The 13440-nt window shown below is 42.7% G+C and overlaps 1 protein-coding gene across 1 annotated transcript; it reads left to right on the top strand.

Moving 5' to 3' along the window:
* Window positions 1-3834: 3834 nt before the first annotated feature.
* On the top strand, window positions 3835-11901 carry LOC120058280 (interleukin-1 receptor-like 1). The gene is made up of 12 exons (XM_039006829.1): window positions 3835-3875; window positions 5370-5417; window positions 5628-5727; window positions 5867-6107; window positions 7295-7478; window positions 7657-7807; window positions 8122-8190; window positions 8285-8414; window positions 8589-8737; window positions 10501-10632; window positions 11002-11166; window positions 11279-11901. The coding sequence occupies exons 1-12, from the start codon at window positions 3852-3854 to the stop codon at window positions 11713-11715; spliced, it is 1830 nt and encodes a 609-aa protein (XP_038862757.1). The 5' UTR covers window positions 3835-3851; the 3' UTR covers window positions 11716-11901.
* Window positions 11902-13440: the final 1539 nt, after the last annotated feature.

The following is a 13440-nucleotide window of genomic DNA, read 5'->3' as shown; positions in this document are numbered from 1 at the left end:
TTCCGCCAGACAGGATCAACCAGAGCCGTCAGCGAGCCATGACCAGCCAGAGCCGTCAGCGAGCCATGACCAGCCAGAGCCGTCAGCGAGCCATGACCAGCCAGAGCCGTCAGCGAGCCATGACCAGCCAGAGCCGTCAGCGAGCCATGACCAGCCAGAGCCGTCAGCGAGCCATGAGCCGTCATCCAGCCATGAGCCGTCATCCAGCCATGAGCCGTCATCCAGCCATGAGCCGTCATCCAGCCATGAGCCGTCATCCAGCCATGAGCCGTCATCCAGCCATGAGCCGTCATCCAGCCATGAGCCGTCATCCAGCCATGAGCCGTCATCCAGCCATGACCAGCCAGAGCCGTCATCCAGCATTAAGCCATCATCCAGCCAGGATCCGCCAGAGCCAGCCAGCCAGGATCCGCCAGAGCCAGCCAGCCAGGATCCGCCAGAGCCAGCCAGCCAGGATCCGCCAGAGCCAGCCAGCCAGGATCCGCCAGAGCCAGCCAGCCAGGATCCGCCAGAGCCAGCCAGCCAGGATCCGCCAGAGCCAGCCAGCCAGGATCCGCCAGAGCCAGCCAGCCAGGATCCGCCAGCCATTCTGGTGTTGCCCCTCGTTCTGGTGTTGCCCCTCATTCTGGTGTTGCTCCTTATCCTGGTGTTGCTCCTTATCCTGGTGATGCCCCTCATTCTGGTGTTGCTCCTTATCCTGGTGATGCCCCTTAATTTAGGTGGGGTTATTTGGAGGGTGGTCATTGTGAGGGGGATAAGGAAGCGGGGATTTATTATGGTGGGATGGGAACCACGCCCAGAGCCTGAGCCGCCACCGTGGACAGATGCCCACCCAGACCCTCCCCTAGACTTTTGGTGGTGCGTCCGGAGTTCGCACCTTGAGGGGGGGGGTTCTGTCACGTTCCTGACCTGTTTTATGTTATTTTTGTATGTGTTTAGTTGGTCAGGGCGTGAGTTGGGGTGGGCATTCTATGTTTTGTGTTTCTATGTTTAGGTCATTTGTAATTAGCCTTATATGGTTCTCAATCAGGGACCGGTGTTTTACGTTTTCCTCTGATTGAGAACCATATATAGGTTGGCTGTTCACACTGTTTGTGGGTGATTGTCTTCCGTGTCTGTGTCTGCGCACCACACGGGACTGTTTAGTTTGTTCGTTCGTTTGATGTAGTCTGTTCCTGTTCGTGTGTTCTTCGTGTAGTTATGTAAGTTCCATGTTCAGGTCTGTCTACGTCGTTTAGTTATTTTGTAAATTCTCAAGTTTGTTTAGTTTTCGTCTTGTTTCAATAAACATTCATGTCGTATCACAACGCTGCGTTTTGGTCGAATCCCTACTCCTCCTCTTCGGACGAAGAGGAGGAGGAAAACCGTTACACATCTAGAATATATTTCATATGTTCAAATAAAATAATTGTTTTTACAATACAATGCTCACATAATTTTTGATAATCTTATCTTCTAATTTGTTAAAATACATTTTACTATTAATCCGACTGCTCAAAATTGATAATCACTTAACTGTTTGGTAAATTTATAGATTTTAAACTGGTTTGTCTACTGCAGATTTTGAGCACTAAATAATGAAAATGTAAGGTAAAAACATATAAAGCATGATATATATATATATATACTATTACGATGATGACTATGACTATGATCAAATAAATTATATTGATTGTATGTAACAAATGCATCTCCTAAACAGTAAACGTGTATCACAAATGAAGTTGCTGGGATCTTTATGAAGGAAAGGTTTCACACTGCTTTGCTGAAATGTCATTGCCAGTACAGTACTGTACTATTGTAATATATGCCTGTGCATCATCACCCAAATTGGTGCCACACATTGGTGGTAGATGAGGTGAGTTTCCCTCTCACTATATAAATACAATCCATTATTATTAATGTTATTATTATTAAAATATATAAGTGCAACACAATATTGTTAAATACAATACAGGATTGGAATACAGGTAGAAGGTGTATGATTGCCACCCCCATGAGCCACCCTCCTTCAGGCCATGGATGAAGCATGTACTGACATTAATCCAGACCTACAGCATGTCAGGCTTGGATTCGCCATGACAAAAGGTTTTTCCCCAGGTTCATGAACAATAAGGATAGTTACTGTGTCGATGAGAACCTTTGGCCAAATGCTAAAGACAGGCTTGATGCAAACTAGTGCCTGCTGAACGTTATGTTGGTTTCATTTTCATTTCATTTGTTTCATGTGATTACAGTACACCTATTTTGTAATTAGGGGTTAACATGGGTGACCGGGATCCCAGGGCTGTCATGGGGACACTTCATTTCTCCTACAAAAATGTAATGACAAGACTCAGGAAGACTCAACATTTTTCCCCGATGTCAGCAATAATTCAATTCCACAAAATACACAACATCAGATTAGCAAAAAATAACAGCACATTCTCCAGACAGATTATCACATTGAAGCCTTAAACCTAGGGTGTTTACACACAAAGTCGCCATTAATTGAAAGCACAAGCATAATTGACACCCCTGGACTGCACACGCGACCCATATGCAGTTCATAAACCCTACTGGAAACCCCCAATGTATAGCCTATAAAATAACATGTGCCTCTTTGAGCTGTCATTGTGTCTCTTCAGACAGTCACAAATGTGATAGGCCTATGCACAATTCGTTACATAGGCACCTCTGTCACAGACATAGCCTACTGTAGGTTGCATTATCAAAGCACGTCTCTCGCCTATGCATGTCAAAATACAGCTATAACATTTTCCCCGCTTCTCTGTGCTGTCTTGTAGTTGTTGCCCATATGAGAGCTTTGGTAGAGAATATGTGATCATCAAACGATATGACAGTAGATAGGCTATGGATATTTTTTAGACAGAGTTGGCCTCCGTTAAAATACCTTGATATTTAAACTATTTCCACTCTTCACCCTCTGTTAGTCATACATGTCAGAGCAAAAACTAAGCCATGAGGTCGAAGGAATTGTCTGCAGAGCTCTGAGACAGGAATGTGTCGAGGCACAGATCTGGGGAAGGGCACCAAAACATTTCTGCAGCATTGAAGGTCCCCAAGAACACATTGGCCTCCATCATTCTTAAGTGGAATAAGTATGGACCCCCGAGACTCTCCTAGAGCTGGCCGCCTGGCCAAACTGAGCTATCGGGGGAGAAGGGCCTTGGTCACGGAGGTGACCAAGAACCCGATGGTCACTCTGACAGAGCTCCAGAGTTCCTCTGTGGAGATGGGAGAACCTTCTAGAAGGACAACCCATCTCTGCAGCACTCCACCAATCAGGCCTTTGGGTGGCCAGACGGAAGCCACTCTTCAGTAAAAGGCACAGAACAGCTCGCTTGGAGTTTGCCAAAAGGCACCTAAAATACTCTCAGACCATAAGAAACAAGATTCTCTGGTTTGATGAAACCAAGATTGAACTAGTTGGCCTGAATGCCAAGCGTCACGTCTGGAAGAAACCTGGCACCATCCCTACGGTAAAGTATGGTTGTGACAGCATCATGCTGTGGGGATGTTTTTCAGTGGCAGGGATTGGGAGACTAGTCAGGATCAAGGGAAAGATGAACGGAGCAAAGGACAGAGAGATCCTTGATAAAAACCTGCTCCAGAGCGCTCAGGACCTCAGACTGGGGCAAAAGGTTCACCTTCCAACAGGACAACGACTGTAAGCACACAGCCAAGACAACACAGGAGTGGCTTCGGGACAAGTCTATGAATGTCCTTGAGTGGCCCAGCCAGAGCCAGGACTTGAACCCGATCAAACATCTCTGGAGAGACCTGAAAATAGCTGTGCAGCGACGCACTCCAGTCAACCTGACAGAGCTTGAGAGGGTCTGCAGAGAAGAATGGGAGAAACTCCCCAAATACAGGTTTGCCAAGCTTGTACCGTCATACCCAAAAAGACTCATATTTAAACATTTCTAAAAAACCTTTTATGCTTTGTCATTTTGTGGTATTGTGTGTATTGTGTGAAAAAACTGTTGAATCCATTTTATAATAAGGCTGTAACGTAACAAAACGTGGAAAAAGTCAAGGGGTCTGAATAATGCACTGTATTCTGTCATTCTTTGAAGGATGTTATCTAGCAAGCTTAGCAACTTTGCTCAATGGACTTTTGTTTGACTACAGTTACAAAGTTTTTATGATTCAACAAAGCTATACTCGGGATGTGTTCTGCGCTTCCTGGGCGCACTCTGTGTTGAGATAGCCTACTGCTGAAATGCGCTGAATGCTGCAACAAGTATTAGACTTTCATTCATGTTTCTCATACGCCAATTTCAAAGTTGTTCCAAACGTCAAATTTCGACGTGTTTAAGGTTAAGTTTAGTCATTACCTCCAAAATTATAAGGGTAGGTATTAGCTCAGAATGGTTAAGGTTAAGGTTTTGGATAGGCTTAAAACGAAATATGCAACCTTTTACACCAGAAGCAGATGCTTACGCCCATCCACAACGCCTTAGCAAAACCGAAACCTACTTGAAGGTAACATCCCTCACTGTTGCCCCTAGTGGCCGGTTTCTACATCTCCCCGTGTCCTCAGACATGGATGGACGTCGAATACTAACATGTATCACGGGTGACCTGGCTGGAATTAATTGAGGAACATGATAACACTCTGAATTTATGAACGGCCTGTTTCAAAATTCACAACAATGTCATTGGCGATCAGAGATATACTCATGACTAAATATCAGTTTAATTTGCTCTGAAATCATTACATAGTGGCACAGCCAAGTCAACAAGGTGGCTCAGCGCTCTCTTATTTGGGGAGAACCCTGACATGGAGACCATATCTTGGTTTTAAATGCTTTAAATGGTCACTGGATAAATATTAATTATTACGTTGATTAAAACTTGTTAGAAATTGGGGAAAAGATTCATTCCTAGCTGTAATTATATCTGAACAATACATTTCTATTTTGCATCAAATATTGTGAAATATGTAATCAATGAACACCCCATTGATCACACATGGGATAGAAATGATGACAATAAGATTTTCAGTACATTTTGATGGGTAGTGCAAGTGTATTGCCTAATGTGAAAACAGTGTAAGAATATAGTACTTTCTGCATTAAAAGTGTTACCAGTTTGGAGTTTTGTACTAAGAGTTTTGAAAATTCACCACATGCTTGTGAAAATAGCACCAAAGCGATTTGAACAAAAATTGTAGCAAACACAGGTTATTTTCCATAGAGGTCTTGTTGCATGTCATGGTTTCTTCATTCAAGCTTAATATGTTACATGGCCATTTCAATACATGGCCACATTATGTTAACATTTCAGTTTTCATCATTTCTGCTGTATCTATAACAGGATATCCTAACAACATGTTGAATATGACTCTTGTTCTTTCTTATCAGTGGAGGCAAGTTCCTGTTTTGCAGAAAATGTGCTCCTTCACTTTCAGGGTAAGCTCTTTCAGTAATTCTTCACTCTGAACCTAAAAAGGTTTTCTGCATATGTATTTTATTCCCTCTTGAAAATAGGTATGTCATTTATTGTAAAAACAAGTAAAGCATGGTCCTGATGTTTTATTATAGGGTCTTGTGTGGAATGATAGTTCCTGTTCGACGTTACAATAAGGTAACATTCTTCTTTTTGTTCCCCTTGTCTTGTAGTTGGTGGATGGTGGTCTCATGTTTCTGCTCCTCAGTTTGACTAGGATTTCTGCCCAGAGAGAAATGTCCTTAAACCCCACTACAATAGGTCATTACACAGGTATAGCATCTTCTTCATATCTCACACATTTCTACATCCCATTATTACAAGGCATAGTGAATATATTGTACCTTGAACAATAGACCTCTTTTCCTTCACATGCAACTTAATCGGGTAATGTATGTTCATATTTTGGCAGAGTCCCCATGTAAACTATTTGGCAGGTATGAAACTACTGTGACAGAGGGGGAGGCCCTTCGTTTGCCAGCCTACTATGACCTGAGTCAGTTGGTTTGGGCCAGCGTGACTGAGTTTACCTGGTACAGAAACAGAACCCAAGAGCTCCCATCCTCTGAGGAAGAGCGTGTGCATCATCATGGACCAGTGCTCTTCTTCCTCCCCCTTTTAATCAACGACTCTGATCAGTACTACACCTACTGGTAATACAACAACTGTGTGTGTGCGTGTGTTTAGGGGTTAGATTGGTAATTGAGAGCGGGGGAGCCCTGTTTGGGAGGGTTAGGGTGAGGGTTGATTCTAGGGTTAGTGTTGAACCTGAATGTGTACATAGGGCTAGGGTAGGCATGCACATTTACAAAGAAAAAAACCTAAGGGTCCCTTGTCTTGCACAAACGTTGAATAAAATTCTATTTGAACTTACTCTGCCGATTTGAAATTTGAGACAAAATATCCACAGAAGGGCCTCCCGGGTGGCGCAGTGGTCTAGGGCACTGCATCGCAGCGCTAGCTGCGCCACCAGAGACTCTGGGTTCGCGCCCAGGCTCTGTCGCAGCCGGCCGCGACCGGGAGGTCCGTGGGGCGACGCACAATTGGCCTAGCGTCGTCCGGGTTAGGGAGGGTTTGGGCGCAGTGTGTGCTAACCAAGGGAGCCAGGTGCACGGTGTTTCCTCCGACACATTGGTGTGGCTGGCTTCCGGGTTGGAGGCGCGCTGTGTTAAGAAGCAGTGCGGCTTGGTTGGGTTGTGTTTCGGAGGACGCATGGCTTTTGACCTTCGTCTCTCCCGAGCCCGTACGGGAGTTGTAGCGATGAGACAAGATAGTAATTACTAGCAATTAGATACCACGAAAAATTGGGGAGAAAAGGGGGTAAAAAAATGTAGAAAAATAATAAAAATAATAATATCCACAGAAAACTATTATTACCGACTTCAAAACGCAGAACTCTGTGTGTGGCAATAAAGATGTGTTTGCTCCTGACCTAAGGCCAAGCACAAGACGGAAGGACATGCACGATGATGCATGCATACTGATGGAAATTTTGCAGGTGTTTACATGGTTTTGAGCATGTGACAGGTGATAGAAATTTCAACGGCAGTATTGGCACTCTAAAAAGTTGGGTAAATAATACTTTCATGTGGATATTTTGTCTCAAAATTCTACCCATTGAAGGACCAACCACACAAACAACTGGTAGGGTAACATGTAATACAATTTTATTGTAAGGAAATGTTCAACATTTTTAAACTGCTTAGTTTCAGGCTGTATATACTATTAGAAAAAAACATATGCTATCTACAGCCTAAATGGGTTCTTCGGCTGGCCCCCAGTTAGAAGCCTGTTGGTTCCCTTTTGGGTAACTGGTACACTGTGTATGCTTATGTTCCAGGAGAAAGGCAGCAGACACCTGCCATATTTTTGTGACAGAGGTGATTGTGGTCAAAGCCCAACCGTTCGATCATTCAGTCCTGTTTAACAATATCTCAGAGTCCGCATACAACATCGCTATCCCATGTCCTGAGCCCGTGGAAAAACTGTGCCAAGATGGAAAAGAAAACTTAGCCTGGTATAAGGTACTGAACATGACCGGAATGCTAACACAAACCTCAAGCCTGTAAAACTATTTACCATTGGTTCTCAACTCCTGTCCTATAGCTCCTAAGGGTTGCACCTGCTCTTGATGAGTGGAATCAGGTGTGTTACTGCTATTTCAGCAAAGAAGTTTGTGAAATTGTTTGTCTTTAACTTCAGAATTTCAGTCCCATTCCAAACGAGTCTGAGAGAAATCTGTGGGTGTACGGCGCCTCCAAAGCAGACGAGGGCATCTATACGTGTGTGTGCACGTCGGAGCACAATGGTACGGTTCTCAACACTTCTGCATCCAGGAGACTAAAGATCCAAGGTATGTAGGTTGTGGCTTGATAACAGCTCTGTCAATTCTCTCAGCATTTTATTTATTTGATTTGAGCTTTGCTGAAAGCTCATCCAAGATGGCAGCAGGGTCAGCAAACATGGAAACTCTAGGCTACATTACAGCAGGTTATTAGGCTACACTAGGTACATTAGGCTCCATTTATATCAAACAAACAGAAGCAAAAGCAACCCTCATATCACATGTGGTCTTTGTGGCAGCAACAATCATCAATAACATCAGTGACAACGTTTTGAATGTATCCAAAAGTATCTTTCTGACTAAACTGTGTTTGTCTCTTTCAGCTCCCTCTGCCTCACATCCTCCTCAGATCAACCTGCCTAGAAACGGAAGCACAGAGACCACTGACCTGTGTAGGGATCACACCTGGATCAAATACTTGTGTTGTGCTTGATTTGGTTTGCGCGGTAATCTCTCTGTCTTCATAGTATCTCTTGTTCTTCATAGACACCACCAAGAAGTTGAGGTGTGAAGCGTTTTGTGGGCAGAACATTGAGGACAACTGTCACGTGTGGTGGGAGATGAATGGAGTGAAAGTGCGCTCGCAGCAGCAAGGCTACTCAGTGAACACCACCAGGTAGGTACACACATGCACACACACACACATGGATTCATGCATACACACAAGCACACACACACACTTGTTTTGAGAACAAGGTAACATAATTTAAACATTTCCTTGAAAACAAGACCCCAGATTCACTGTTGAGAATTCGCTGTGTGAATGTTTTGTGTGTATGTGTTACTATAGCGAGGTGGAGGTATCTTCAATGCGGAGTATCTTCACGGCTATCCTGACCATAAACACAGTGACTATGAAGGACCTCAGGTCAAAGTTCACGTGTGTTGCAATGAACGACCAGAAATGGATTTATGCAGTGGTTACTCTCAAGCTAAGAGGTTAGTGCACACAATCTTAAACATCACACAGACACACGTCACACAAACACTCTTAAACAAACATCACACAGACATACAGTTAAAGTCGGAAGTTTACATACACTTTGGTTGGAGTCATTAAAACTAAGGTTTTCAACCACTCCACAAATTTCTTGTTAACAAACTATAGTTTTGGTAAGTCGGTTAGGACATCTGCTTAGTGCATGACACAAGTAATTTTTCCAACAATTGTTTACAGACAGATTATTTTACTTATAATTCACTGTATCACAATTCCAGTGGGTCAGAAGTTTACATACACTAAGGTGACTGTGCCTTTAAACAGCTTGGAAAATTCCAGAAAATGATGTCATGGCTTATGAAGCTTCTGATTGGCTAATTGACATAATTTGAGTCAATTGGAGGTGTACCTGTGGATGTATTTCAATGCCTACCTTCAAACCCAGTGCCTCTTTGCTTGACATCATGGGAAAATCAAAAGAAGTCAGCGAAGACCTCAGAAAAAAATTGTAGACCTCCACAAGTCTGCTTCATCTTTGGGAGCAATTTCCAAATGCCTCAAGGTACCACATTCATCTGTACAAACAATAGTATGCAAGTATAAACACCATGAGACCACGCAACCGTCATACCACTCAGGAAGGAGACACGTTCTGTCTCCTAGAGATGAACGTACTTTGGTGCGAAAGTGCAAATCAATCCCAGAACAACAGTAAAGGACCTTGTGAAGATGCTGGAGGAAACGGGTACAAAAGTATCATTATCCACAGTAAAAGGAGTCCTATACCGACATAGCCTGAAAGGCAACTCAGCAAGGAAGAAGCCACTGCTCCAAAACCGCCATAAAAAAGCCATACTACAGTTTGCAACTGCACATGGGGACGAAGATCGTACTTTTTGGAGAAATGTCCTCTGGTCTGATGAAACAAAAATAGAACTGTTTGGCCATAATGACCACCGTTATGTTTGGAGGGAAAAGGGGGATGCTTGCAAGCCGAAGAACACCATCCCAACCGTGAAGCACGGGGGTGGCAGCATCATGTTGTGGGGGTGCTTTACTGCAGGAGGGACTGGTGCCCTTCACAAAATAGATGGCATCATGAGGCAGGAAAATTATGTGGATATATTGAAGCAACATCTCAAGACATCAGTCAGGAAGTTAAAGCTTGGTCGCAAATGGGTCTTCCAAATGGACATCGACCCCAAGCATACTTCCAAAGTTGTGGCAAAATGACTTAAGGACAACAAAGTCAAGGTATTGGAGTGGCCATCACAAAGCCCTGACCTCAATTCTATAGAAATTTTGTGGGCAGAACTGAAAAAGTGCGTGCGAGCAAGGAGGCCTACCAACCTGACTCAGTTACACCAGCTCTGTCAGGAGGAATGGGCCAAAATTCACCCAACTTATTGTGGGAAGCTTGTGGAAGGCTACCCGAAACGTTTGACCCAAGTTAAACAATTTAAAAGGAAATGCTGACCCACTGGGAATGTGATGAAAGCTGAAATAAATCATTCTCTCTACTATTATTCTGACATTTCACATTCTTTAAATAAAGTGGTGATCCTAACAGACCTAAGACAGTGAATTTTTACTAGGATTAAATGTCAGGAATTGTGACACTGAGTTTAAATGTATTTGGCGAAGGTGTATGTAAACTTCCGACTTCAACTGTATATGTCACACAAACACACACACACAAAATCACACATGCAAACTCTCTAACTTTCTTGGTGTTGTGTTCTCCCTGTCTTCCCCCCCACAGGGTTTATGTTTATGTGTCTATGTGTGGTGCTAGTCTTTTTCTTCTTGCTAGCTGCTGTGGCCGTCAAAGTGTTTGACATCGATCTGGCGCTCTTCTTCCGTGGAGTTTTCAAATGCTATGGTCGATCTGAGGGTAAGAACATCTAGCCACCCACTGAAGTTTAATGATGCTATTTCACTAAGATATTTCATTGTACAGAAATGCTTATTCAGCCTACATGATCTATATAGTATTGGATACCATATCAACATATTACTACATTTAGTTCTTAGTCACCACACTGAAGCATGGCCCACTGATTGTGCAGTGCAGTTGTCTGCAGTAGGCCTAGTAGGCCCTTCTCAACAGGTCCCGGCCTGGGTCAATCCCACTGCAAGTGTATTAGTAATGGGCAAATTTATATTAAACTCAATTTCAGTTCAAATAGAACTTAATCAAATCTGTACAATCTACTCCTTTCCTGCTGAGGTTTGACAGAAACCTCTTTGTCTGTGTTTTCAGATGGGAAGGTCTATGATGCTTACGTTGTCTACCAGATGGATGGTGTAGACAAAGACATGGAGGAGAAAGTGTATCACTTTGTGAGCAGCGTTCTGCCCACTGTCCTGGAGCAGAAGTGTGGCTTTAGACTCTTCATCCATGGCAGAGACGACTTACCTGGAGAAGGTTGGTTCTTTCAGACTGTGTCCTACCCTCTAAGAAGCAAATGTAACAGTAATAAACAGTACTTAAGTCAAAAGTTAACTTCTCCCGCTCCTCTCTGTTCTGTTGTCCCCAGACCGCATGGAGTTGGTGGAGGCCTGTATGCAGCTGAGCAGGAAGCTGATTGTCATCCTGACCCCCAGCTCAAGCACATGGTCAGCCTCAGGAGGTCAAGGGTCATTCGGATGCTCGTCTTCGTTGACCACAGCAGATGACTATGACTGTCAGGTGGGGCTCTACCAGGTTCTGGTCCACAGTGAGATGAGCGTCATCCTCATCCAGCTGGGGGACATGGGGGAGGGTGGCTACACACACCTGCCCCCCGGCCTGCAGCACCTGGTCCGCAAGAGTGCCCCCTTAATGTGGCAGGAGGGAAGGCGTGGGTCGATGCTGCCCAACTCAAGCTTCTGGAAGAGGGTGCGTTACATGATGCCTTGGCCGCGCCACTCGACTAGTTCTAACAACCAGTTAATGACTGTTCTATGTGAACCATCAGATGGTCTGAGGACTTGAAGGGGGTGGCTACACACACCTGCCTGGGATTCTGTTATAGAAGAGAACACCCCCAGGTTCTCTGATAATCCTTATTCCAGTCATAGAAATATCATTCATTATTCCAGTGCTGTGCGTTTAACCACAATATTTGTTGTATTATTTGTTCTGTCTTTTCAGGTGGATTAAACTGAAATTGCAACCAACTTTCTAAGACTGGTTTAAAAAATAACGATATTTTGGAGATTATTTCCTTTTCAAACAACCGAAAGTGAGCAGTTGTAATCTGAATAAAGGAAAAAAGGCCCTTCTTGAACATAGGATGAGACATTCCTACCAATTTACTAGAGAACCAGTTTGGATTTAAGTATAACTTTTATTTGACTGATGCCTTTAGTGAGAGGTCTAATGCTTTAGTATTTGATCATTTCTGCCCATATTCGTTATATAAATAGGCCCTTTTAATTTTGTCTGGCTTGCCATTCCAAATAAAATTGAATATTTTTTGTTCATATAATTTAAAAAGCAGGTCACTAGGTGTAGGCAAAACCATAAGCAAATAGGTAAACTGTGATATGACTAAAGAGTTAATCAGGGTGATTTTTCCACAAATAGACAGGTATTTTCCTTTCCATGGTAGCAAGATCTTATCTATTTTTGCTAACTTTCTATAACAATTTATTTGAGTGAGATCATTTCTTTCTTTTGTGATTTGTATACTGAGTATGCCCACATCTCTGTTTGTGATTCAATACGTAATATCGTACACTTATCATAATTTGGTTTTAATCCAGAGAGGATAGCAAAAGTATCTAGATCCTCTGAGGCCGTGGAGAGATTCTAATTGTGGTTTTAAAAGAAAACATTAATCATCAGCGTACAATGACACCTTAGTTTTTAAGCCGCGGATTTCTAATCCCTTAATATTATTGTTTGATCTAATTTTAACAGCTAACATTTCGATGGCAATAATAAATAGATATGCCGATAGTGGACAACCTTGTTTTACTCCTCTAAATAGTTCAAAACTTTCTGAGATGTAGCCATTATTTACTATATTACACCTAGGGTTACAATACATAACTTTAACCCATTTTATAAGAGGTTCCCCAAAATTGAAATATTCTAGGTATTTCTATATAAACTCCAGTCATACTTTATCAAAAGCCTTTTCAAAATCAGCTATGAAAACCAGGCCTGGTGTCCCCTATATTTCATAGTATTCTATTGTTTCCAGTACCTGTCTTATATTATCTCCAATGTATCGTCCATGTAAAAAAAACTGTCTGATTAGGATGAATAATATCTGACAATACTTTTTGAATTCTATGCGCCAAGCATTTTGCTAGGATTTTTGCTTCACAACACTGAATTGTAAGAGGTCTCCAATTTTTTTAATTGACGAGATCTTTATATATACCACTTGGGTCCTGTTTCAGAAATAATGATATCAGACCTTCTTGTTGCGTGTCTGATAATCTACCATTTTATATAGGAGTGGTTAAAACATGCTAATAATGGTCCTCTGAGTATTTCAAAAAAAAGTTGTGTATACTTCCACTGGTATGCCATCTAGCCCTGGAGTTTTCCCAGCCTTAAAGGCTTTAAATGCATCAAGAAGATCCTCCTCTGTAATTTGGCCTTCACATGAGTCTTTTTGTACAGATGTTAATTTGACATTATTAATGGGGAAAAAATCCATACAATTAGTTTCAGTTAGTGGAGATGGAGGAGACTGAAACGAAA

The sequence above is a fragment of the Salvelinus namaycush genome, chromosome 13 (assembly GCF_016432855.1).
Source record: "Salvelinus namaycush isolate Seneca chromosome 13, SaNama_1.0, whole genome shotgun sequence".
NCBI lineage: Eukaryota > Metazoa > Chordata > Actinopteri > Salmoniformes > Salmonidae > Salvelinus > Salvelinus namaycush.
Note: the sequence above shows the minus strand (reverse complement) of the source record. Positions and strands in the feature narration are given on the sequence as shown.

What these genes read in the sequence shown, in the direction of transcription:
- LOC120058280 (XM_039006829.1), top strand. Translation starts at nt 3,852, where the DNA reads ATGGGAGAAACTCCCCAAATACAG. An exon ending in CAGGAGACTAAAGATCCAAG is followed by an intron (nt 7,808 to 8,121) that starts GTATGTAGGTTG and finishes TGTCTCTTTCAG; the next exon opens with CTCCCTCTGCCTCACATCCT. An exon ending in ATGCTATGGTCGATCTGAGG is followed by an intron (nt 10,633 to 11,001) that starts GTAAGAACATCT and finishes CTGTGTTTTCAG; the next exon opens with ATGGGAAGGTCTATGATGCT.